General features: G+C 36.8%; 2 protein-coding genes across 8 annotated transcripts in view; one reads left to right on the top strand and one right to left on the bottom strand.

Annotated features, from left to right (window-relative positions):
* Positions 1–1,068, bottom strand: part of TMEM8B (transmembrane protein 8B) — an 82,481-nt gene extending 81,413 nt beyond the window's left edge. Inside the window, exon 1 of one of the 2 annotated variants that reach the window (XR_012470682.1) lies at positions 169–1,068. Coding sequence is in view for 1 of the 2 variants with exons in the window: in XM_074196214.1 (XP_074052315.1) it covers positions 169–1,051 (883 nt within the window). In the remaining variant the exon portion in view is untranslated. The remainder of the gene's footprint in view (positions 1–168) is intronic. The other variant, XM_074196214.1, reaches the window with a different exon arrangement.
* FAM221B (family with sequence similarity 221 member B) overlaps positions 925–27,959 on the top strand; it is a 51,876-nt gene continuing 24,841 nt past the window's right edge. For 3 of the 6 annotated variants that reach the window (XM_074196219.1, XM_074196221.1, XM_074196220.1), the window contains exons 1-3: positions 925–2,109; positions 8,795–9,230; positions 27,550–27,693. In XM_074196219.1, the coding sequence (XP_074052320.1) occupies positions 8,795–9,230; positions 27,550–27,693 (580 nt within the window). In that variant the 5' untranslated portion in view covers positions 925–2,109. The remainder of the gene's footprint in view (positions 2,110–8,794; positions 9,231–27,549; positions 27,694–27,959) is intronic. The other 3 variants (XM_074196223.1, XM_074196224.1, XM_074196225.1) reach the window with 3 other exon arrangements.

The raw sequence follows: 27,959 nt of genomic DNA, 5'->3' as shown, positions 1-27,959 counted from the left end.
ACCTCTTCCCCAATCTGATTCCATACCCAATTCATTCCCTCCTTCATCCCTCCCCTTCTTCTCTCCCTCTTCCTTCCCTCCCCTTTCTCCTTGCGTTCTTTCTCCTTGTGTTCTATCTTCCTATCTTCCCCTTCCTATCCTCCAATGCCTCTCTGCTTCTGCACTCACCAGCCCCTGGGCACAGCACAAAGAGCAGCAGCAGCAGCAGCAAGAACAGTGAAGGTGGTAGTTGGAGCCCAGACCAGAGCCAAGGCTGGGAGAGGGACAGGGACAGGGGCTGGGAGAGAGGCAGAGCCTGAAAGAGGGGAAGGGACAGAAATTGGGAGAAGGATAGAGGTTTGGAGAGCGATAAGGGCTTGGAAACAGACAAAGATTGAGAGAGAGGCAAAGGCTGTGAAAGAGGCTGCGAGAGGAACAGGGGCTGGTTCAAAGGTAGCGATAAAGGTTGGGGAATAGACAGGGAAAGAGGCTGGGGCTGGGAAAGGGGCTGGGGCTGAGAGAGGGGCTGGGAAAGGGGAAGGGAGTCCTGCGGAGAGACAGACAAGTAGAGGGGTTGAGACTGGGAGAGCGGATGAGAAAAATGCAGAAAGAGGGGCTGTTCTTGGTGCTGAAGTGGGAAAAGGCCGCTATTCTGCTCCATAATGAGAAAGACGAGATGGAGCAAGGATTTAGGCGTGTTTCCAGGATGTGAGGGGGAGATGAGGCGAAGGGGAAGGGGCGGGGGAAAGGGGGCTCCAGGGGAGGAGAAGGAGGTAGTCCCGGAATGGGGGGGGGGGGGTCCTGAAATGAGTAGATGAGAGGAATCTGGTACCGGGATCCTTGGATAGGGAAGCGGGGGGAATAGAAAGGAGGGGGCGGGCTCCGAGCTTAGGCGACAGCTGCCAGGGCCTGGGGTCCCGGAGATAGAGCGGGGGCGGGGTGGGGGCGGGGGCGGCTCTGAGCTGCTGGACCAGGCCAAGCGGCGGCCCTGCCTCACGTCATACAGACGCCCCGCCCTCCACTGCCTCCATAGGCCCTGTGCGAGAAAACCCGCCCCCCTTTCCGATCCCATTGGTCAACCTTAGGGTCAGTCTGACCAGCCCCATTGGCCCCATCCAAGGACTGCCCTCCGGCCCCCGAGACAGACCCTCGCTCCTCGCCCGCCCCTCGTTGCCCCGCTGTGGAAGGACGCTCCACGGACGTTCCGCCGAATCTGACCCCCATCTCTACCAAAGAGGCTTGCTCCCCCTCCTCGTGGAGACAACCCTCTGGGAAGAACTATTCCCCGCCTCAAGGAAAAGCTAACTTCAGATCCTGACTTCCCGCTACCTCCATTGCTGAATGCCCTCTTCCAGCTTTCCCTCTGCTAATCTCTCCTCACCCTTGCCCTCCAGGTCTCACCTCCAACACCCTCTCTGCTAGCCACCCCAAAGCCCTCACCGACAGCCCCGTCGTCCTCCATCCCTTCTGCTAGCCCCTCTCAATGGCCTCGTTCTAAACACCTCGTCTTTTAGCCTCCACCTTACTCCCTACCTCGGACCTCTAATGCCAGCTCTACCCTTGCCCTTACTCACAGCACCCCCTCCCGGATACTTACCAGTGTCCCCAATCTGTCATGCCCTGCTATCCCCTCAGAAACCAGCCCCCTCACAATTGAAATTGTTGCTATGGAGTAGGGGTTCTAGTTGCCAGGGTAATGGATCCCTCCATTATTGGCCTGGAAATTTCTATATAAACCCCTCCCCCTCAGATTTTGTAGGAAATCTTTAATCCCTCCCCTCCCCCAATTTACTTCCAAAGACCTGTCTTCCCTTTGCCAGCTCCCTACTCTCATTTTCTACCTACCCCTGCTCTAGGGTACCTCTAACCTTAATCCTAGCCCTATCGATTGGCCCTCTTAGAGCTACCCGCCCATAAAAACTTCCCCCAGATCCCAGTCCTGCCTCAGAATCATCTTCCCTAATCCCAGAGCATTCCTTAATTCCCTCACCCCAAATGCTAGTCCTTTTTGTTTCAGGCTCTCATCTTTCCCTACTCAGCTCCAGTGTGCCCTTTCTGATCATCCCCCAAGTTTTGTTTCCTAAATTCCAGGAGTGCTTTTAAGGACCAGCTGTTACAAGTAAACTAGAGGTACAAAGCTTCCTTTATCTCTATATTCTCCCATTCCTCTCTTCCCCCTCCTCCCCTGTATTCTATCCCACATCCTTCCATCAAGTCCTAAATCATTTACCCAGTTCTCTCCAAAATGCCTTCTCTTTTCACCCATCCTCCCTAAATTGTGTCCTTCCTCCTTCCATTATCCTGTATCTTTGCCCCACTATGTATTCTAGCCTTCTCATTCAGGGACCATATTGCCCCCTCCCATAAATCTCCTTAACATATCTCCCATCACATCCACTTTTCATGTCCTCTATTGTCCCCTTATGTATTACTTTCTCATTCTCTTACCATTCTCACCAATTACATCTCCATTCTCCCTTTATCATGTCCCCATTTTCAACACATTCATCTCCTTTTCTGCCCTGACATCCCTTCAGCCTTGTCTAGCATGTCTCCTATTCACTTTTGCTCATCTGTCTCCAGACAAGCAAACAAAAAAGATTCAAATGGATTTTGCTCCTCAGAATACTTTTAATTGTGGAAATCCAAAGATCTTTTGATCATGACAATAGCATGTCTGCTGATTAGATCAAGTAAACCACATTCATATGTGCATAAATTTTCCTTGAAAATAATATCAAATGCAAAAGTTCAAAATATAACTTTATTATTTTGGAAAATTCCTAGCCCTCCAAAAAACATACAATCTTTCAGAAAATTCCTTTTAATAGGAAATTTTTGGCATTACAAAAATATATGCACACAAAGCATTCATAGAAAACAGAAAAATGCTTATCTTTTCAAGTAGCATGTTGAACTAGTCTCTCTGGGACTTCTATACTTTCCTGACTTTCTTTTTTAGTCACACTATTCCCTATGTGTAGAATTCACTCTCCCCAATCTTCTTTAACCGTCTTCCCTTTTGATAAATACTTACCTATCCTTTAAAGCCAAACTAAAATGATACCTACACACACACACACACACACACACACACACACACACACACGCACGCGCGTCTTTTCTGCTTCACTTCTCCACTCAACCTCTCCCTTGATGAAAATCTTCCTACTTGGAACTCAGTTTGCACCTTCCTGATACATTTATTGTCCTATAGTTAGCTGTATGAGTATCTTATCCATTTAACTAAAACTATAAGCTCCAGGAGTCCAGGGACTATGTTGTATTTAAACTTTGCATTTTACCTAGGCTTTAACACATAGTAGTCCTTAATATGTGCATTGTGTTGAATTAATATGTTAGGATATGTCATCTTTCAGCAGTATCCAAAAGGACCTGTGTAAGGTGAATGTAACCCAGAACTGATATATTCTGTTACCTTTCAAGGTTATTTGATATTTCCTGAGATTTGTATAATGCTACTTGTCTTTTAATACTACAAATAGATCTACATTATCCATTCCTTCTCACTAACTTATTGTAAAAGAATATTTTCTAATCTCTCTGAAGTCCATCAAATTTTTGTTGTTTTAAAATAAAAATCTAATACATAATCAACCTTGGGCCACACTGACCTTTTACTAATGCCTAACATGATGGGTATAATCTTAATCCAGTCTAGCAAGGGAAAAGCATATTTATAACTACATACTTACTTTACCACACAAATATAAAATATATCACTAATAAAAATTATCGCTGAAAATAAAAACTATATTTTGATTCTAGTTTTATTACATTCCATTGATATATGCTTTCACCACCAAAACCCAACTGTATGAGTTCCAGATAATTTCTAATGATGGACTTCAATTCGTTTTATACTTTGGACAGAATTTCTTTTTTTACCTTAAGTTCAAAGTATTAACCCTCTGTAAACAAACAAAAAAAAATCATGCACTATGACAATACCTCCAGTGCTATGCCACCTCTCAGCAAGAAAACTGGAGCTTACTGATTACTGATCCATGCAAATCCCTCCATTATTTCTTGGTATTTACTCTTATTTTACAGAGAAGGAAAATGAGATCCAGAAAGGTCCCATAGGGAATGGCAGCATGAAATTTTGAACCAGGGTCCTCTAACTCCAAATTCAGAGTCCTTTCCACTGCAATAGTCTGATTCTTTCATAAATACCCCTTCTGAACTTTCATATTACTGTTAAGGGCATCAGCATCCTCACCAAGGTTTATAACCTGGGTGTCATCCTCAACTCTTCACTCTTTCCCTCCATAGACAATTTGTTGCAAAGTCTTGCTTATTTTATCTTCATAACACTACCTGGATAAACTCATTCTCTCTTTTGACACTGATATCATCCTGGTGTAAGGTCTCATCATCTCATTCCTAGATTATTGCAATAGCCTTATGGTTGGTCTCCCTGCCTCAAATCTCTCCTCACTCCATTCCATACTTTACTCAGCTATCAAATTGATCTTCTTAGTGTTCAAATATGACCATGTCAACTCCCTATTCAATCAACTACAATGGTTCCCTATGACTTCCAGTATCAAATATAAAATCTTTTGTTTAGTATTCAAAGTTCTTCATAACCTGGCTCCTCTTACCTTTCTGGTTTTTCTAATACCCTCCCTACCCCCACCCAGTCTGATATTCTGAGATCCAGTAACACAAGCCTCCTTGGTGTTTCTCCCAAAAAAACACTCCCATTTCCAGATTCTGGTCATTTTCCTTGACTGTTCCCCATGCCTAGAATATTCTCTACCTCCTAACTTCCCGTTTCCTTCATATTACAGATAAAATTCCATCTTTTATGAGAAACCTTTCCTGGTATCCTTTAATGTTAATGTCTTCTCTTTTAGTGATAATTCTCCATTTTATCCTGAATATGGCTTTTTTTATATATTTGTTTACATATCTTTTCTCCCATTAGACTGAGTACTTCTTGGAAGCAAGGACTGGTTTTTTTTTTTGCCTTACTTTTTATCCCTAGCACTTGGCATAGTGCCTGGTGCCTTGGTTGTTGTTGTTCAGTCATTTTCCATTGTGTCCAACTCTTCAGGACTCCATTTGAGGTTTTCTTACTAAAGATACTGGAGTGGTTAGCCATTTCATACTCCAATTCATTTTGCAGATGAGGAAACAAATTAAGCAGGGTTAAATGACTTGCCCTGGGTCACGCAGCTAGTAAGGGTAAGAGGCCAGATTTTAAATGACAAAGAGTCTTTCTTACTTCAGACCTTGGCATTTTATCCACTGTATCACCTAGCTACTCAGTAGGCACTTTAGTAAACATGCAAATTGTCTGGTATTCTTAGCTTTTAATTATTTTCTTTTGCTATGGCAACTAAGTGGCACTGTAGCTAATTCCAGAATGATCCCTTCTACATTTCTTATACTCATTCAAGTAAGATAGTTTTTGAAGTCATTCATATCCAGACTTAGAATTTTTGAAACTCTTCCATGTCATGTGGTGGAAGTTCTATTTTAAAAAATTCAACATTAGCTATATTTTCTCTCCAAAATATTAAATATGAAATAAAGTGGGTTGAACCTATAAGGAATTCCAGTTGAGCAGTTCCCTCTACAAGTACATATCATATCCTCTGAAATTTTTATTTACAAAGTTGTCTGGGGCATTGAAAGGTTAAGTGACTAGCCCAAAGAGACAGAACTTAAACCCAGATTAATTTCTATCCAAGGTCATCTTCCTATTCACTGTGCCATGCTGCCTTTTGTGAAATTATGTATCAAAAATATCCAATTACAAAGTTCTCCTTAATGAAATAAAGAACAACTTAAATTTCAGTGCTCATGACTAGGCTATGCCAGAACAATATTATACCAAATAATATATATTTCTAATGCTATTCCAAATGAATTATCAAAGAGATACTTTACAGGACTTATAAAAATAATAATATTCATTTGGAAAAATAAAAGATCTAGAATATCAAGAGAAACAATGAAAAACAGTATATACAAAAGAAAATGGTACTGCTAAACCTCAAACTATATTAAAAAGTAGCAGCCATCAAAATATTTTGTTAAAAAATAGAAAAGTAGGCCAAAGGAATAAGAATAATTTTTAAAAAGGAACTCAATGATTTGATGTTCATTAAACTGGAAAATATTAATTACTTTGGGAAATACTCTCTATTTGATATAAAACTCCCTGTTTTATAAAAACAACTCCCTATTTGATTTTTAAAAAACTGCTAAGAAAACTCTGGGCTAGATGGCGTAGTGGATAAAGCACCAGCCTTGGAGTCAGGAGTACCTGGGTTCAAATCCGGTCTCAGACACTTAATAATTACCTAGCTGTGTGGCCTTGGGCAAGCCACTTAACCCCGTTTGCCTTGCAAAAACCTAAAAGAAAAAAACAAAAAAAACCTCTAAAACAGTCTGGCAGAATTAGGTTTAAACTCAGCACTTTATACACTATTCAACAATGCATTCTAAATGGATATGTGACCTTAATATTAAAAAAATCACACTTAAAAAAACAGAGAAACAGATCATATGCCTCTCACTGACATGGGATGAAATGTATTTTTAACCAAACAAGAGATAGTCTATTATAAAAGATAAATAATTTTGATATGAAACAAAGCTTCTGAACAAACAAAATTAATGCATCTAAGGATTTTGGCATCCAAGATATATAAGTAATTAACATGATAGATAGTAGGCAGAGAGGAGGTGAGAGAGAGAGAGAGAGAGAGAGAGAGAGAGAGAGAGAGAGAAAAGAAGAAGAAGAAGAAGAAAGAAAGAAAGAAAGAAAGAAAGAAAGAAAGAAAGAAAGAAAGAAAGAAAGAATCTAAAGATATTCCCTAATGATTGAGTGATCAGCAGTTATAAACAATTCTCAAAAGAACTAAAAGCTACTAATAATCACATGAATTTTCCAAATCACTGATAAGAGATGCGAATAAAAATAAACCCTGAGGTTTCACCTTATATCTTGCAAAATGACAAAGATATCAGAATAAGACATTATTTGCAGGGAGTGAGGGGGAGGGGTACTGGGATGTAATGAGAAGACAAGTACAGTGGTGCATTGGTGGTAGTGGAGCTATGAATCAGTACAACCATTTTGGAAATCAATTCGTAACCATGCATATAAAATGCCCATACTCTTTATCTAAGGGATTCCACTACTAATCTATAAACTTCTTATGATAAGAAGATATTTATCATATGCATCAAAAATTTATTTGTTATATATGGGATTTTTTTGTATAAAAGTGGGTTTTATTTTCTCTGTTTTGCTCTGAAATTTCCCTAACTCGTTAACTCATAACCCTAGGTTCTCCAGACTCGTATTTATGGTTTCTATATAGCCTATAACTACTCCCTGCCTGTACATCTTCCACTAACACTTCTCTAATTTTTGTTATGCTTATGACTCTTGGTTTTTTACTTTGTTCTTTTAATCAGTCATTGATCCTTCTAAAAGAGGGTGTTAATCCATTCACATTTAATGTTATAATGATATATGTTTAATCTCTTCTTTTGCTTCTTTCCATTTATATGATTCTTTTGTGTGTGGGTGTGTGTCCAGAACTATGATCTCATTATTATAAGACTTTCTTAGCCAATGCAGATGATCAATTCATCTTCAGATTGCACGAGTAAATCACATTCTTGCCCATGCAATCTAAGGATAAATTGATCATCTTGTATTGAGGCACTGAGAGTTTAAGTACACAGTAGGTGTCAGAAGCAGGATTTGAACCAAGGTTTTTCCTGATTCCAGAGTTAGCTCTCAATCTACTGTGCTACCTTAACTCAAATGATTTCTAGACTACACCAGACTTTAAACTTTTTATTTTCCTTTATGTCCAGTTAGTCTTAATTATATGTTTATAGTACATGATGCAACAAAGTTACATAAATTCAATTCCCTCATAGAGTAGGCATTCCCTCCCATATCCTTCACTTTCTTTCCATTTATGTCACTCAGTTTTTCAGTTCTCTAATTCCTCCCCTATAACATGAACCTTTAAATATCTAAATAGACTAATTTCTTCTCCAAAAAGAAATGTTAGGCTTTCTTGGAATGACTCTATCCTCCGTTACTAAGCCAAGTATACTGTATTCTTTCTTATAGAGTTGTAGTTACCATTTTTCAGTCTCACTTCATTTAAATATGGTCTAAGATGCTAGAAGTTAGTTCTAGTCCAAATGAAAATAGAAAATGAAGCTACTTTAATGACCATGTCATGGACAATACTACCTTTTTCTTCATTTACTTTCTGTTCTTCTACCCTTTTCCCTCCCAGCAACTTCCCATTCTTGGATTTTGGTCACTTTTTATGCCTTGCTTCTGTTCTTTATGCTTATTGGCTAACCATAGATTTCACAGACTCTTCATATCTGTTCTTATCTTAACTATTGGTCACTTTCTCTGCCTCCTAACTCATCCCAACCATCCCCCCCACCACTCTATTGGTGTGAGATATTTAGACTATATTCACAACCTGATGTTTCCCATGTCCCACCAGTGACAAAAAAAAAAAAAAGACTAACCAAGGCTTCCTTTTCTCTTTGCCTCCCTGGAGTACTTAGTTGTATTTATTTTCTACACAGAAAGAACACTTGGACTTCCTAGTGACCTCACCCAAGAACCAGGGCTGTCTTACTCCCTGAACAACCCCTCCCCCCTATCTTTTATACTCCTGCATTTTATTCTTTGTTCTTACCCCCCAACTCCTTATATCCCTGATATCACTTCTGATTCTGATCATTGAAACTCTATCCTAATAAACCATGTTCCCTTTTCTACCAACAGATGGATTCTGATGAGACAAGTAGCAAGGAATCTTCTATTTATAAGATTATCGATTATGAGGCCTCTGCTCTTGATGGTCCCCCCTCATTGGTGCCCTCCATTCCTGAAGAGGTCCTCAATCTTGAGGAATCCATCTTCTTTGAAGAACCCACCACTGAAGCTTTCAATTCAGAGATGCTAAATAGATCCTCTACTTCTGAGGCCCAGGCCAATGAAAAGGAAGAGGAGGTCCACAGAGCTGAAGATTTTAAGAGCCCAGTGAAGAACTCACTCTCTGTAGGCCATTTCTCTTCACCCAAATCTTCAAAGTCCTTAAGAGAAAAAACTACCACTAAAGAACATGAGGAACAATATGAAAATGGTATCAGTGATGACCACATCCAAACAAGCCATCGAAATACCCGAGGAAAGAAGATGGTGAAGAAATCAAGCCCACGTAATAACCACCTCCCCAAAACTTCCCTGAACATTCCCAGAACCCATTCCTCATCCCCAGGACCCTCATCCATATCCCCATACCTTTACCCCAGAGCCATCATCACAGTCCTGAGACACATTCCTTCCCCTATCTCAAAGTCCTTTATTCTTAATATCAAAGCCTCTCTTGTCTCCATCTCACAACCCTTGTTCAAAGCCCTTCCATCTTCACCTTCATTCCTATTCCTTCAGGATAAAAGAACTTCACCTCCCAAGTTAGAAGGATTTCCCTGAGAGCCTCCCAAAACATATAACCCCATTTATTCAGATTTCATGACCTTCCTTATACAGTGTACTTCCTACTCACTCTCTTCAAGTTTACATGCCCTTATACAAACCTCTCTATCACTACAACCTCCAAGTGAAACAGTCCCCTTCTTTTGAGTTCTACAGCTCCTCTTTGCTGGATACCAGTATTTTGTTTTGTTTATGTGATCCTTATTTTTTTCATATTATTTTTAACATTTTTCTCAATTAAATTTGGGGTTCCAGATTATCTCTTACTTCCCATCCCTCCCCCATTCATTGAGAAGGAAAACAATATGAGACCAGTCATACATGTGAAATCATGTAACACATTTCCATTATGGTCTATGATCAAAAAAAAAAGAGAGAAAGCAAGAAAAATTATGCTTCAATTTGCACTCAGTTCACCAGTTCTCTCTGGAACTGGATGGCACTTTTTCATTATAAGACCTTTGTAACTGTCTTGAATCATTGTATTGATCAGAGTTGTTATGTCTTTCACAGCTGATCATTACAACATTACTTGTACTATACACAATGATCTCTTGGTTCTTCTCACTACACATCAATTCAAATAGGTCTTGCTCTTTTCTTTCTGAAGCACCCTCCCCCCACCACTATTTCCTTTTTTATTTTTAAAATATAATGTTTTTTCTAATTACATATAAAAATATTTAACATTCATTTTTTAAAATTGAGTTCCCAATTCTCTCCCTCCCTCTATTCCCTCCTCCCTCATTGAGAAGGCAAGCAATTTGATATAGATGATAACTTGTGTAATCATGAAAAACATTTCTATATTCCATGTTATGTTTTGAAGGAAAAACAAATCCTCCCCCCAAAAAAACAAAACAAGAAATGTTTTAAAGATATTTGTAAGGCAATAGGGTTAAGTGGCTTGCCCAAGGCCACACAGCTAGGTAATTATTAAATAGTGTCTGAGGCTGGATTTGAACTCAGGTATTCCTGACTCCAGGGCTGGTGTCCTATCCACTGCACCACCTAGCTGCCCCAAGAAAAAAATTTAAATTTAAAAAAGTATGCTTCAAGCATAAAAAAGAGCTGTAATAAATATATGTATCTGTGTTATATATGTATATATGTATGTATGTATGTATATATGTATGTATACACATGCATTCTTTCCCTTCTTAAAAATCTTTTACCTGGTAAGCCAGCAATCTGGATCAAAGGGTATGGATAATTTTATAGCCTTTCAGATAGTTATTTGTGTGATAAGTATTTTTATAACTGTGTTTATATGGTTCCTGAGTTTGTCTTGGCGGGTAGGCTCCCAAGTATTTTATATTGTCTACAGTTATTTTAAATGGAATTTTTGTCTAACTCTTGCTGTGGATTTTGTTGGTAATAAATAGAAATGTTATTGATTTATATGGGTTTATTTTATATCTTGTGACTTTGCTGAAGTTGCTAATTATTTCAACTAGTTTTTAGCTGATTCTCTAGGATTCTCCAAGTATAATGTCATATCATCTGCAATTTCTACAATTTCTTTTTCTTATTTCTCCTCACTGATATAGTCAGCATTTCTAGTACAATATTGAATAATAGTGGAACTATGGGCATTTTTGCATCATACCTGAGCTTATTGAGAATGCTATTAGTTTGGGACATTTGGATGTTCAGGGAAAACTAGTACCTCTGGTGTGAGGGTTGCTGAGCCCTTTTCAGGGCTGCTTTCCACCTTTGGTATCCACCTGCCACTCAACTTTTACCAAGAAGCTATAGCAGCACAGCCACAGCCAGCAAACTGTGACAGCAAATAAGCCAAAACCAGGTTGAGAGAAACCAAGGGACCTCCAAACTACTGATGAGCTAGGGAAGTATGTCTACCCCAAGCATGTGAAGACTTCCCTGGCAGAAGAGGTGGATGAGGACACTTTGTTCCAAAAGTCATGAAGGCAATGGAAGTAGTAGCTGAGGGGAGCTTAATGCTTGGTTGGATATTGAAGATGCCAAGATATCTTCCACAGCATTTCAAGTTATCATCAATCATTTGACTTTTGTCTTGCCATTGGACTTCAATGACTCTGTAAGAGAGAGACCAACAACTTCACACAACTCTATTTCACTTAAATTTACTTTATGCATGAGTCAAAAGACATCCTATCATTTTACTTGCATCAAAGTCCTGTGGAAACAGAGAAGTAAGTGATGAAGTAGCAGGTAGTCACAACTCTCAACAAATGAAGGAAAAAAGAAAAGAGCTACAGACCTAGTAGTAGTATTGCTGGATCAAAGGGTATGCAAAGTTTTATTGCTCTCCAAAATGGTTAGATCAATTCACAACTTCACTAATAGTGCATTAGTGTTTCAGTGTTCTCATATTCTCTCTAGATCATTTTCCTTTTTTGTCATTTTAGCCAGTTTGGTAAGTATGAGTATCTCAGAGTAGTTTTAATTTGCATTTTTCTAATCAGTAATGATTAGGTTATATAACTATAGATAGACAGCCTTTATGTCTTCATCTGAAACCTGCTATTTATATCCTTCGACCATTTATCAATTAAAAAATAACTTGGCAGTGAATAGATTACTGGCCCTAGAGGTGGAAGGACCTGAGTTCAAATCTGACCTCAGACACTTAATAATTACTTAGCTGTGTGGCCTTGGGCAAGTCACTTAACCCTACTGCTTTGCAAAAACCTAAAAAAACAAAACCAAGCAGAAAGACTTGTATTCTTATAAAGTTGACTCAGTTCTCTATTTTAGAAATGAGTCCTTTATCAGAAATACTAGCTGTGAAAATTGTTTCCCAACTTTCTAAAATCCTAAACTTGATTGCATTGGTTTTATTTTTTGCAAAAATTCTTAATGTATCTATTTTTCAATTTATAATGTTCTCTAGGGGGTGGCTAGGTGGCACAGTGGATAGAGCACTGGCCCTGGAGTCAAGAGTATATAATGTTCTCTCTCTCTTGCTTAATCATAACAACTCTCCTCTCCATAGATCTAGCAAATAGACTATTCCTTGTTCTCCTACTTGACTTGTGGTATCACCCTTTACATCAAAATTCTGTACCCATTTTGATCTTGCCTTGCTATAGGGTGTAAAATGTTGATCTATGCATAGCTTTGGTTATACTATTTTATGGTTTTTCCAAGAATTTTTGTCAAATAGTGAATTCTTATACCAGAAGCTAGAATCTCTAGGTTTATCAAACAGTAAATTACTATAATCATTCACTATTGTTCTTTGATATCTAATCTATTCCACTGCTCCACTTTTCTATATCTTTTTTTTTTAAACTTTTGTTTTGTTTGCATGGCAATGGGACACACCTAGGTAATTATTAAGTGTCTGGGGTCACATTTGAACTCAGGTCCTCCTGACTCCAAAGTCTGTGTTCTATCCACCGTGCCACCTAGCTACCCCCATTTTTCTATTTCTTAGGCAGTACAGACTATTATGATGACTGCCATTTTATAATATAATTTTAGATCTGGTACAGCTAGGCCACCATCCTTTGCATATTTTTCCATTAATTCCCTTGATATTCTTGACCTTTTATTCCTCCAAATAAATTTTGTTACTATTTTTCTAGTTCTGTAAAATAGTTTTTTTGGTAGTTTGATTATTATGACACTGAATAAATAATTTAATTTATATAGAATTGTTTTTTTATTATATTAGCTCAGCCTACCCATGAACAGTTGACATTTTTCCAATTGCTTAGATCTTTATTTGTGTGAAAAGCATTTTTATTTGTGTTCAGATGGCTTCTGTGCTCATTTTAACATGTAGATTCCCAATTATTTTATGTCATCTACAGTTACTTTAAATGGAATTTCTCCTTCTATCTTTTGTTGTTGAACTTTGTCAGTCATGCAGAGAAATGCTGATGAGTTATTGGGTTTATTTGATATCCTGCTACTTTGCTAAAGTTGTTAATTGTTCCAAGTAGATTTTTATTTGATTTTCTAGGCTTTTCTAATTATATTATCATCTACAAAGACTGAGAGTTTTGTTTCTTCACTGTCTATTCTAAATCCTTCAATTTCTTTGTCTTCTCTAATTGCTAAAAGCTAACATTTCTTACATAATATTGAATAATAGAGGAGATAATGCATCCTTGTTTCACCCCAATCTTATTGGGAATGCTCTAGTTTATCCCCATTACAAATAATATATGCTGATGTTTTAGATAAATATTGCTTATCATTTTAAGAAAAATTCAATTTATTCCTATGCTAAGTAATCTTTTTTAAGGACACTATAGCTCATCTTCTGACCTGAGGAAGAGACTAGAAAAGACCCTAAAAATTTGTCTGCCTTAATTTACCTAACCTTGTTCTGCTTACCATGGCATACAAAACACAGACACAAAAAATGTACAAAAACTTGTGGAAAGATGATTTCATTTACCAATGGTACATAGAATGTATGCACATATGGATAATACAAAATCCTGTAAACCTGAAAGATGAACAACTCTTGTGAGAAAACTTAGAGGAAACTACATTCAAAAAACAGCCCTAGGTGGCGTGGTGGATAGAGCACCGACCTGGAGTCAGGAGGACCTGAGTTCAAATCTGGCCTCAGATACTTAATAATTGCCTAGCTGTGTGACCTTGGGCAAGTCACTCAACCCCATTGCCTTAAATAAATTTAAAAAAAATTTAAATCAGTTCTGAGTGAAAAACAAGGCTTGCAACTGAAGACTAGCTTACCAAAGTTGGAACTGGATATACATTTTATTGGAGTAGCAAACTTGGAGCTGGATATACATTTTCTTGGAGTAGCCATAGTAATGAGGAGCATGGTGAAAGTAGCATTGGTTTTGCATTTAAAAACTAAATTAGCAGAGCAACTAGGTGATACAGTGCATAGAGCATCAACCCTGGAGTCAGAAGGACCTGAGTTCAAATTTGACTTCAGACACTTAATAATTGCCTAGCTGTTTGACCCTAGGCAAGTAACTTAAGCCAAAAAGCTTATAAGTCTCCAAAAAGGAGTGACTGACAGGCACATGACAATGCAACAAGAAAATTGCATGTCACTATCATCAGTGAATATGCTCTCACTAAGACAAGATCATGATGAGGTCAAAAAAATGTTATGGAGACCCAGATATACTCATCATCAATATGTTGAAAGAGGTCAGGCTTGTAATTCTAGGTGACTTTAATGCCAGAGTAGTCACATACTATCAGACATGGCAGAGAGTCCTCTAAAGGATTGGAGTCAGAAACAGCAAAAGCAAATATTATATGTTAATGAATATTTGTCTCATGACCACCTCATTACTAACACCATCTACCACTTAAGAGCATAAATCTTTATGGATGTACCCTCACAGCAAACACCGGCATTTAAATAATTATGTTATTGTAAAGAGAAAAGATAGACAGGATGTGAGAATAGTGAAGGTAATGTGTGGCCCAGTATGCTGTATCCTTTCCAAGCTAAACATTTACATTCAACAAAAACAATGACCCCAGGGCAAGACTACTACCAAAAAAACTTAAAATCTCCATGCCTGTACAGTTTAATACAGACTTGGAGAGAATGCTGAGCCAACAAACAATTCACAGCAGGGGAGCAGAAAAGGAATGGGCAGCTTTGAGAGATTCGGTGTGCAGTACTACATTTATTCATCTGGGCCAGACCATGCACAAACATCAGAACTGATCTGATGAAAATGATGGGGAAATTCAGAAACTACTACATGAGAGAACTCCAGGGTTTACTGGCAGAATAGTTCATCTCTATAAGAAGAAAACTTTTAATTCCATCAAAAGTAAAGTGCAAGCAAAGCTTTGAGAGATGTAAGATTCTTGGTTTGGTGAGAAGAAAGATGAAATTCCATTTTATGGTGATAGTAACAATTCAAAGCACTTTTATGATGTCTTAAAAGCTCTTTATGGACCAAATTCCTATGATGCACCTCAACTACGGAGTATTGATTAGTGATAAGGACAGCCTCCTGAATAGATGGTGTGAACATTTCTATAATCAACCAATGCTAAAGCCATTTACCATACACCTTGGGTTGAAGTCAGTCTCTTCCTATCCAAACTTCCAAATGAAGAAAAGATTTTGAATGTCATTAGACTCTTTTCATGTGGCAAAGTGCCAATTATTGATTCTATTCCAACTGAGATTTACAAGATTAGAGGTCCACTGCTCATACAAAAGCTGACTGAAATCTGGGTTATATGGCAAGAAGTTGTTTATCCCCCAGGAGTTAAAGGATACCTCCATTTCTATAAAGAAAAGGGAAATAGGTTGTCTTCTGAAAATCAAGGTGAGAGGGTGGAAGTGGGGTAGGGTCCCTCTCAGTCATTGCCAGCAAGAATCGTGCCAGAGTTCTCCTAAATAGGCTGAACCTTCACTATAAGATGATCATCTACCCAGGAGTAATTGTCAATAAGGTATTTCCTGCCCAACAACTCCTGGAGGTATGCCAGGAGCAGAACAAAGATCTGTACACAATTTTCTTCAGAGTAACCAAGGCCTTTGATATGCTATTCTCAATTGTGAGGGCTTGGGGAAGATCATTGCAAAATCTGACTGTCCAGAGGAGTTCATCAGTATTATATACTGCTCTAATGATGACATGCTTATGTGGGTTTTGAATAACAGTTAATGCTCATTCATCCCAGTGAGGTGAAGCAGGACTGTATACTTGCTCCCATGTTTTTTAGCATGATATTTTCCTTGACATTATCAGATGCCTCCAATAAAGACAAAAATGCATAGGGGTCAATTATCAGCTGATGTTAAATTATTTAACTTAACAAGGCTACAAGTCAAGACTAAAATGGAGGGAGAATTGGTGAGCAACATTTTGTTTACAGATTTAATTAAGTACTCAGTCCAGACTCTGAAGGTGAGATGCAACAGAATATGGATCATTTCTCTGCCACTTGTGCTAACTTGGGCCTGACAACATCAAGAAAAAAAGATTCTACAACAGCCTATACTATACCAACCATAAGTTACAGAAAGTGAAGAACTTCTGAATGCTGTGGCTAAGTTCATTTAATTTTGGCAGTATACTTTCCAAGGATTGTTCATATAGGTGATGAGATTGGTGTACATATTTCCAGAGTTAGTTTAATGTTTGGGAGGCTCCAAAGGAAGCCTACCAAACTGAAGGTCTATAAGGCCGTTGTGTTGACGTCACTGATGTATGCCTGTGAAACCTAGACAATACATTAGTCTATATCAAGAAACTGAACTGATTCCATTTGAATTATCTTAGGAAAATTCTGAAGATGGTTTGGCAAGATATCAGACACTGAGTTCCTTTCTCAGGTGAACTGCCAATCATTTAAACTCTACTGCAGAGAGTGCAACTCCAATTGGGTAACTATATTGTTCAAATGCCAAACATATGTTTGCCTAAAAGTCTCTTTTACCAAGAACTCAAATGAGGCAAGCACTCAAACAAATGTCAGAAGAAACAATACAAGGATACTCTCAAGGTCACAGAAAAACTTGGAATTGATTGTAAGATATGGGAAACACTGACACAGGACCACCCAGCATGGTGTGCTCACATCAAAGAAGGTGTCATGCTCCTTGAGCAAAGTAGAATTACGATAGCTTAAAAGAAATATGAGATGTTCAAATATAGAGACATTACTGCTCCAAATGTTCATATGGACTTTTTGTACCCAACTTATGGTAAAGCTTTATAAGCTTAGATCAGCCACAGTCAGACACACTAAACTTTGAACCCAACATAATAACCTTCTGGTCCTCTGCAAGCACAAAGGACAAAAATTAACTAGCTTGCTCCTATTACACATAATGCTTTCTGATGGTTTTAGATGGGTACTACTTGTTTTAAGGAAAACTATATTTTCCTGTGCTTTCTACTGGGTTTTTTTGTTTAAAGAAATGAGTTTTGTATTTAGTCAAAAGTTTTTTCTTCATCTGTTGAGATAATATGAATTTTGTTGTTTTGTTATTGATATGGTCAATTATGCTAATAGTTTTCATAATAATGAGCCTGTCCTGAATTCCTGGTATGAATCTCACCTGGTATTGCTATAATCTCATTGCAAATATTTTATTTAAATTTTTTACATCAATATTCATTAGGGAAATTGGTCTGTAGTTTTCTTTCTCTGTTTTTACTGTTCCTGGTTTAGGTATCAGCATCATATATGTGTGTGTGTTGTAAAAGAAATTTGGACTCTTATATCTATTTTTTCAAATACTTTTCATAGTATTGGAATTAACTGTTCTTTAAACATTTGGTAGAATTCACTCGGGAATTCAACTGGTCCTGGTAGCTTTTTCATAGGAGTTGCTCAATTTCTTTTTCTAAGCTAGGTTATTTAAGTATTCTATTTCCCATTCTGTTAATCCAGGCAATTTATATTTTTGTAAATAATCATCCATTTCACTTAGATTGTTAGATTTATTGGTATGTAATTGGGCAAGGCAGCTCCTAATGATTGCTTTAATTTCCTTTACATTGTTGATACATTCACCCTTTTCATTTTTGATACTGGTGATATTTTTAAAAAAATTTAATCAAATTAACCAACAGTTTGTCCATATTGTTGGGGATTTTTTTTTATCATAAATCAAGCTCCTATTTTATTTATTAATTCAATGGTTTTCTTACTTTCAGTCTTATTAATCTGTCCTTTGATTTTCAGTTTACAATTTTCAATTTGGCTTTTCTTCAAGTTCCATGTGTAGTTCATTAATCTGCTCTTTTTCTACTTTATTGATATTAGTAGTTAGAAATAAAAAATTTTTCCCTAAGTACTGCTTTGGCTACATCCTATAAATTTTGGTTTAGTGTCTTATTGTTACTTTCTTTAATGAAATTATTGTTTCTATGACTCGTTCTTTGACTCATTCATTCTTTAGGATTAAATATTTAGTTTCCAATTAATTTTTAATCTAGGTTCCCATGGTCCTTTAATGAATGTAATTTTTATTGTATATTATGATTTGAAATGCTTTTCAGCATTTGATTATGAGGTTTTTTAATATCCTAGGATATGGTCAATTTTTGTGTAGGTGCCATGTATCACTAAGAAAAAGAATATTTCCTTTCTATTCCCATTCAGTTTTCTCCAGAGGTCTATCATTTCTAACTTGCCTAAAGTTTTCTAACTTTACCTCTTTTGTTTCTTATTTATTTTTTTACTAGATTTCTATAGTTCTGAGAAAGAAAAACTGCAGTCCATAAATAGCATGGTTTGATGTCTATTTCCTTCTATAACTCCTTCAAATTTTCCTTTAAGAATTTGGATGCTCTTTAATTCGATGCACAAATGTTCAGTATTGATATCACTTCATTGTCCATTATACTTTTAAACAAAATATAGTTTCCCTGCATATATCTTTTAATTATATCTAATTTTGCTTTTGCTTTTTCTGAGATGCATAATTGCTATTTCTGACTTTTTTTTACTTCAGCAGAAGCAAAATAAATTCTGCTTCAGTATTTTTTCTTATAAACAACATATTGTAGATTCTTTTTTATTAAAGTAACTCTGCTAACAGCCCATCCTTTCTTTTATCACCATCCCCTCCTGCTTCTCTGTAAAATAAGAGTTATTTTTAATATTTTGTATTTATTTTTTTGAATAACATTTTATTTTTCTCAATTGGATATAAAATTTTTTAACATTTTATTGTTTAAAATTTTGAGTTCCAAATTCTCTCCTTCCTTTCCTGTCTTCCCTTCTTCCTAAGACCATGATATAGGTTATTCATTTTCAGTCATGCAAAATACATTTCCATATTAGTCATGTTATAAAAGAAAATATAAACCAAAAAAAAAGAAATGAAAAACAGTATGCTTCAATCATCAATGTAAAATAGATTTCTTAAATACCTTATTGAGTATTATATTATTCCCTCTTTGAACCATTTCTGATGAGAGTACAATTCTCCCCTCACCTGAAAAGCTCTTTTGCACTTCTTTTATCCCATTCTTCCTTTTCCTTCCCCATTCTCCAAATGCATCCCTTTTATTCCATGCCTTAATTTTTTTTAGATACTATGCTCAAATCACATCTGTGCGCTTTATCTATGTCCACTCCTTTTAACTGCCCTAATAATGATAAAGTTCTTAGGAGTTACATGTATCATCTTACTATAGAAGAATGGAAACCATTTAACTTTATTGAATCACAATTACTCTATCATAATTAACTTCTGCTTCTCTTAAGATTGCTACTTGGACATCATATTTTCTATTCAGTTCTAGTTTTTTCACCAAGAATGCTCAAAAGTCATCAATTTCATTAAATGTCTTTTTTTTTCTGGAAGAATTTATATGCAATTTTTCTGGGTAGGTGATTCTTGATTGTAATCCTGGTTTCTATGACCCTCCAGAATATCATATTCCAAGCCTATGATCCTTTAACATGGAAGCTGCTAAATCTTATGTGATCCTGGGGTGGCTAGGTGGTATAATGGATAAAGCGCCGGCCCTGGAGTCGGGAGTACCTGGGTTCAGGTCTGGTCTCAGACACTTAATAATTACCTAGCTGTGTGGCCTTGGGCAAGCCACTTAACCCCACTGCCTTGCAAAAAAAAAAAATCTTATGTGATCTTAACTGTGATGGTATGATATTCAAATTGTTTCTGTCTGTTAACTGCTTGAAATATTTCTACTTGACCTGGGAACTCTGAAATTTGGCCATAATATTCCTGGGAATTTTTATTTAGGGATCTCTTTCAGTAGGTGATTTGAGAATCTTTTGAGTTTTGTTTTATTCTCTGGTTCTAGGATATCAAGATAGTTTTCCATGATAATTTCTTGAAAGATGATGTCTAAGCTCTTTTTGGTTTTCCTTTTTGAGCTCTTCCAGGGTTTGAGACCACCAATTCACATTTTTTGTGAGGTCTTGGATGTAATTATTTTATTTCAGTCTTCTAAGTTGTGTTTTGATCTTCCCTCTTGGGGCAGCTAGGTGGGGCAGTGGATAGAGCACTGGCCCTGGAGTCAGGAGGACCTGAGTTCAAATGCGACTTCAGTCACTTAATAATTACCTAGCTGTATGATCTTGGGCAAGTCACTTAGCCCCATTGCCTTGTTAAAAAAAAAAAATAACCTTATCTAGATCTTCCCTTTCACCATAGTAACTTTCTGTGGTCAGGTTCTTTGTTGTTGTTGGCTCATTTCTTCAATCTATTTCTTGAATTTTAACTTTAAATTAAAGTTAGACTCTGCTCCTGGGATGGAAGGGGAAATGTAATAACTTTCAGATTTTTCATACTGGAGTTTGCAGAATGAGGATCTGTAAGTTTGCAGTTTTTTCAAGGTAACACAATCTAAGTAGAGTGGTGGTCACTGCACTCCTAGCCTGAGCCCTGCTCTCACAATCTGGGAATTCAAACTGGAATCTCATATAGGCAATGCAGCAGAAACCTGCTTCCAGTGCCAGAAAAGGGTTTTTATCATCATCATTTTCAGCAGCATCTCTTTCTGATCAGTTTTCCAACTTCCTTACTATCTGTTAACTGAGATATCCAGAAGTCATTTCCACTGCCAAGTGCTGTTGCTGACTTACTAGTGCATTCTGGACTGGCTCTCACCCTTCACTGGACTACACTTCACTCTCACCCCTGTGAGCCAGACCTTTGCTGCTGACCTTCTCCAAAATATCATATTCTAAGTTATCTTGGGCTGGAAAACTTTCACTCTGTCCTTTTGTTGATTCTGCCAATTAAGAATTCATTTTTAATTATTATTTTAATGTTGTTTAGAGAAGAATTTAGGAGAGCTCAAACAGGTCCCTGCTTTTATTCTACATCTTGGTTCTGTTCCTCCTCCCCTGTACATAACAGTACTCTGTTATGATCATATGTTACAGCTTGTTCTGCCAGTCCCCAATTGATGGGCATCTCCTGATTTCCAATTCTTTGCCACCACAAAAAGATCTGATATATTTTCATACATATATATACTTTTCCATTTTCCTTTGATCTCTTTGGGGGACAGAACTAGTAGTGGATTGCTGAATCAAAGGGTAGGCACAGTTTTAGCTATTTGGGCAGAGAGCTCCAGATTGTCCTCCAAAATGGTTGGATGGTTCACTACTTCACCCAGAGTTCATTAATGTATATATTTTTTCTCATCTCCTCCAGTATTTTTCATTTCTGGTCGGTGTGATTTTAATTTGTGTTTCTGTAATCAAAAGTAATTAAGAGTATTTTTTCATAAGACTATAGATTTCTTTCTTAAAAAGTTGTCTTCATAACCTTTGATCTTTTATCAATTAGAGAATGGATCTTTTTTTTTAACTTGACTTAGTTCCCTATATATTTGAGAAATGAAGCCTTTATCAGAGAAATTTGCTATTTTGATATTAATTCGTTGTTTATGATATTTTTATAATATTTTATGATATTTTAGCAAAATGCATCTTCCTACTTATCTCATTTAATTGGGTCTTATTTGTACTTTTGCTTTGTTTGAGGTCATGTCTGCCACCCTCTGTCCTCTTCACTTCAACTGAAATATAGCATATTCTCCTCCAGCTACTTATTTTAACTCTGTGTGGTTTTTTTGTCCCATGCATGTCTCTTGAACAAAACCTTTTGTCGGATTCTGGTTTCTAATCCATTCTTCTATTGGTTTATGTTCTGTAAGTTAACTCATACTATTTCCATTCACATTTATTTGAAAAACTGTGCATTTCCCTCCATCCCACTTTCCTGTGTTTGTTATTCTCTTTTTTTATCCTCTCTTCTCAAAAGTCTTTCTTGCTTCTCAGTACTGCCTCCCCCAGACTTCCTCCTTTTCAGCATCTCCACCCCCAATATCTCTTTTCCCCTTTCTTTCCTATCTTCCTATTGGATAAAATAGATTTCTAAATCCATCTGATTGTGTATGTATATATGTATATATATATATATATATATATATATATATATGCACATATAGTAGAGTTTAACATGGTACAAGGTGGCATATAATAGAGTGTAATATAGTATGAGGTGATACACATACACACACACATACACACACACACACACACACACACACACACACACACACATATATATTTATATTCTTTCCTCTTTGAGCTAATTTTGATGAGAGTGTTTCAAGCATTGCCCATGACCTCCTCCTAGTTTCCTCCCACTATAAAAGCTCTTCCTTGAGTACCTCCTTTATGTGAAAAAAAATTTGATCCATTCTACTTTGCCCTTTCCCCTTCTTCCTGTGCATCCCTCTTTCTTCAACCCTGTAATCTTTTTTTTGGGGGGGAGAGCATCCCAACACAATGAACTCAAACCCATACCCTCTGTCTATACAGACTGCTTCTAATTGCCCTAATAATGTTAAGTTCTTAAGAGCTGCGTGTATCATCTTCCCATATAAGAATGTCCCTTATGATCACTCTTTCATATTTAAATTTTTATACTTTATTTAAATCTTCTGTTTAAATTTCAAATTTTCTATTCAGTTCTGGTTTTTTTTATCAGGAATCCTTGAAAATCTTCATTTAATGTTCATTTTATCCCCCTGAAAAATTATGTTCAGTTTTGCTTAGATAGGTGATTCTTGGCTATAATCCTAACTCCTATGCCTTCCAAAATATCATATTCCAAACCCTCTAATCTTTTAACATGGAAGCTGCTAAATTTTGTTTGATCCTGTCATGACATTTTTGAATTGTTCCTTTCCAGCTGCTTGCAATGTTTTCTCCTTGATCTCGTAGCTCTGAAATTTGACTATGAATACTCCTGAAAGTTTTCATTTTGAGATCTCTTTCAGGAAGTGATTTGTGAATTCTTTTTCAATTCCATTTTTAACTTCTGGATCTAAGATATTTTCTTGAAAGACGTCTAGGCTCTTTTTTGATCATGACTTTAAAATAGTCTAATAATTCTTAAGTTATTTCACCTTGGAGCAGCTAGGTGGTGCAGTGGATAGAGTACCAACCCTGGAGGCAGGAGGCCCTGAGTTCAAATCCAGCCTCAGACACTTAATAATTACTTAGCTGTGTGACTTTGGACAAGTCACTTAACCCCATTGCCTTGCAAAAACCAAAAAAAAATTATCTCACCTTGATCTATTTTTCAGGTCAAGTGTTTTTCCAATGAGCTATTTCACATTTTCTTCTAATTTTTCTTCTTTGACTCAATTTTATTGCTTCTTGAAGTCTCATGAAATCATTAGCTTCCATTTAACCAGTTCTAATTTTTAAGAAATATTTCTTCACTGAGTTTTTCAGTGAGTTTTTTTAAGGAGTTCTTTACTTCTTTGAATTTTTGTACCTCTTTTTCCATTTGTCCTATCTACTTTTAAGTGAGTTCCTTCCTTATGTGAATTTTTTTTGCCTCATTTATCATTTGACCTGTTCTGTTTTTTTAAGGTGTTATTTTCTTCAGTATTTTTGTGCCTCTAAGTTGTTCTTTTTTGCATAATTTTTTTGCATCCCTTTCATTTCTTTTCTCAGTTTTTCCTCTACCATTTTTATCTTTTAAACTCTTCCAGGAATTTTTTCTGGCTTAGAATCCAATTAGCATTTTTCTTTGAGGTCTTATTTGTAACTATTTTCACATTGTTGTCTTTTCTAAATACAAATCTTGGTCTTCCTTGCTACCACAGTAGCTTTTTATAGTCAAGTTCTTTTTTTAGTGTTTGCTCATTTTCCCAGTCTTTTTCTTTACTTTGAGCTTTATGTTAAAGTTGAACTGTGCTCACCTGAGATTCCAAGTTTCAGGCTTTTGTGTGCTGCAGTTTTCAGAGTTAGTTCCTAGGGATCTACAAGTTTTCAATGCTTCCAAGGTACTGTGTTCCTGAGGTGTGGTCACTGCTTTCCTAGTCTGAGTTCTGGTCTTTACCCAGGAAAAGTATGTGTCTCACTGTGGTCCCAAGTACTAGTACTCCTCTTGGTCCAAGCCCCTTACCATCTCTGAACTGAAGAGTAACCCATTATCTATTGCTTCACTGACACTGTATCCCAAGTCAAAGTGATATCCAGGAGGAAAGGGGTTACTTAATGCTTTAGAGAAGGAAGAGCAGAGCTTTCCCAGTTGTTGGGTTAAATTAAAAATCTCTCTTATTTTCAGTATCTCATTACCCTGAATACTTTCTGAGGACCTGAGGCTTTTTTGTGGAGAAGAAATAAGTAAAATTCTTATATTACTAGGGTAAACCTTAAGAAGAGACAAGGGTCAAAGAGACCTTGTGAGACTCTCCAAAGACTATCTAAGTCTAAGATGACCACAGATTACATCTTGATATGATGACATCAAAGGATATACATTTAGATGTAGTTTTGCTTTATGAATATATTGTGCTTGAGTAGTAAACAATTTGCCCTTCAATACCATCTTACAATAAAGCAGATATTCAATTGCATGACTTCAAATATACAATAGCAAGGAACATGGATTATATTCATTGGAACATTCCTTATATTGGGTGGGGTGAACCCCAGGAGCATTGAATCAGTAGCCTAAAAAGATGAAACAGAGTTCTGAAATCACATTCCTATTTGCTCAACTATATATCAAAGAACAAACTGCTCTGGCCTTCCTAAAATCTTTTAGTAAGTATAATCTCTTTTTATCAAAGGTCAGGATATCAATGAAATATGGTGCCATTTTCAGAATCCTAAAAATCAGAGTCTCCATGAAACCTTGGAAAATCCCAGGATCAAATAAGATGGAGGCTAGATATTTTCTCCAGGCTTCACTAACTTTCAAAAACTCCCCCCAAAAGAAGAATTACGTACCAGAGGAAAATCAATTACTGCTCTCTCCATAGTCCAAGATACTTAAGACATATAACAAGACACATGAATTAGTAGGAGAGAACATTAATTTCCAAGTCACTCAACACACTCACCACTAGCCCCCAGATTCAGGCAGGATGCATCCTTCTAGTTTATGCTTTGAGATCCAATCCATTAAGCAATTGCCCTGCTGCTGCTTCAGTCTCTGCCAGGACACTTTATTCCTGCCTTTATCACCATTCTGCAGCAACAATTAAAAGAACCCAATTCTGACTACACACTTTCAGAAGAGGGAGAGGGACAGGAAGATAGTAATATACTCTTCCAGGGCAACAGTGGCCAGCCAGAGAACTAAAGAAAAATGGAGCTAGGTGAAGGCACTAGCAAGCATGCATATGGGGATTCACGAAGACTAAAATAAAGGACCTGAAATATATCCAGGACCAATCCTGTTCTATCCCCACTGAATTTTCTTACGGCAAGAACTGAGATAAATAAAAACCAGAAAGAGACCAAGATAACTTTGAGGTCCACCCCACCCCCAAGAGTACTAACATCAAAACTGAAAAAGTCAGAAAGTAAGGAATAAGGAAAGAAAAAAGAAAATTGTCAGAGATCTCGGGAAGAAGGAAACTAACAAGCAGATAAGTCAGTAGGGAAAATATTAAAATAGAAGAAAAGATGTTCACTAAGACATAAGACTACAAACATCTCCAAATAACTATTGCAAAACAAAGGAAATTGATCCAATACCAGATGACATAGAAAACTAAATTCCTCAGAGATCATGGAACTACAGCAAGATATTCTCAAAGGGTTCAGAAGGAAAATGAGAATCTTAAAACAGGAAACGAAAATTGCAGAATTTATGCATTGTGCAGCAGAAATAATTACCAGATAAAAAGACACCAATCCATGGTGACAAGTCTCTCCAAAGAAGCAAAAGGAAATGATTGGGAATGCAAATATGCTGAAATGAAAGACAATCTGGAAGAGAAAAAGAATATAAAAAATATGATTTTTATATAAGCAAAATCCATTTATCTCTAAGCTAGTATACAAAGGGACAACTTAAGGATCTTAAGAATCTCAGAAGACTATGGAAAAAACCACCTAAACGCCATAATGCAAGAAATAAAGTTTCCCAAAACTTCTGAATTACAGAAAACAGAACCAACTGAAATAATTAAGATAACCCACTGAAAAATCTCAGAGCCAACAAAAGTTAGAATTGAAGATGCTGATCTTGAAATGCCTCTCAATTTGTTTACCTGAAGTAATCAATGATTAGTCACCAATAATACAGTTATCCCTTTCACATCAGAGTGCTTAAGGGTGCAGGGCCCCTGCAATCTGGAATGCCACATAACATTTTTTGATTCCCTTTCCATACAAGAGAAAAAATTGAATTTTTCTTTTCTTTTATGGGGTGTTTACAATACTTAACTGTAAAATTGGGGTTAATATTACATAATACTATATGTGTATTCATGTCTATGTATGTATGTATTGTATATACATATTTATATAATTCATTTCTGAGTTTCTAAACTCTTTCTGGTCATCTGCTCTTCCTTTGCATGTTGTCTGCAGCTTCCACAAAACTACCAAAAAATTCCCATTTAATTTCTTATGCCAATGCACAATATATTGAAACCATGATGGGAAAAGTCACAATATGGAAGGAATAGCTTTATTGGAAAAATTTTCTAAAGACCTCAAAGAAAGGCAAAGAGTTTATTGATTGAAAGCATCATCAATGATTCTGAAGTTCTTTATTCACAGTGCATTTGTAATGTCTACAATATTTCATGTTAAGCCTTATAATTTACAATAATAGATTTTTAAAATACAAGTAAAAACTCATGCATTATAGAAAATTAAGATGTTTTATCATGTACCTCCCTACTATAATAATAATAATAATAATAATAATAATAATAATAATTTTAAGTGGTGACTTAGGTCCTTTACTCACATGAGGTAGGTAATATATAATTAACCCCATTTTATAGATGAAGAAACTAAATCTCAAAAAAGTAAAGTGGCTTACCCAAGGGTAGTAAATGTTATTCAAACACATTTCTCCTGACCCTAAGTTTGTTGCTAATTTCACAATGTCTCTCTTGGTACATTATCACCTTCTATCTCAAAATTCCCTTTCCTCCAGGCCACATGACCACCTTTCTTCTGGTAACCCATAACCAAACCCCAGGGTGTTTATTCCCAATCCTCTCCCAGATGACTTACATGTCTCTCTTCCCTCAGGTTCCATGAACATCCTTTCCCCCAGGTTACAGGGCTCCCCAGGTTATGTGGCCCACTCCCCACAGGTTATCCATTGCGCCCCATCGCTCCAGCTGACAAACCAGATGTGCTGGCAGTTGCCAAGGCCATGCACAAGGAGAAATATGGAAGTCATATGAAGCAGTTTTTCCAGTGGGAGAAGGATGCAGCACTGAAAGCCATTCAGTCAGGTGAGCCTCATTAGTGGGAAGAGTGAATGAGGGGTTCTGGACAAATATGACTGAATAGGTAAACTAAAGGTCATTTAGGGAAGTAAAATTAAGGGAAACCTTAGTATCACACACATAGGTGAGGCATAGGAACAAAGGATCATTTATATAAATGAAGAAGACCTTATAGGTAAGACAAGAGGGAAAAGAGAAGGGGAAGGAGGGGAAATATTAGGGACTGTTTTGTGTGTGTGTGTGTGTGTGTGTGTGTGTGTGTGTGTGTGTGT

The sequence above is a fragment of the Macrotis lagotis genome, chromosome 8 (genome assembly GCF_037893015.1).
Source record: "Macrotis lagotis isolate mMagLag1 chromosome 8, bilby.v1.9.chrom.fasta, whole genome shotgun sequence".
Taxonomy (NCBI): domain Eukaryota; kingdom Metazoa; phylum Chordata; class Mammalia; order Peramelemorphia; family Peramelidae; genus Macrotis; species Macrotis lagotis.
This window is presented reverse-complemented; position numbering and strand designations above follow the sequence as displayed.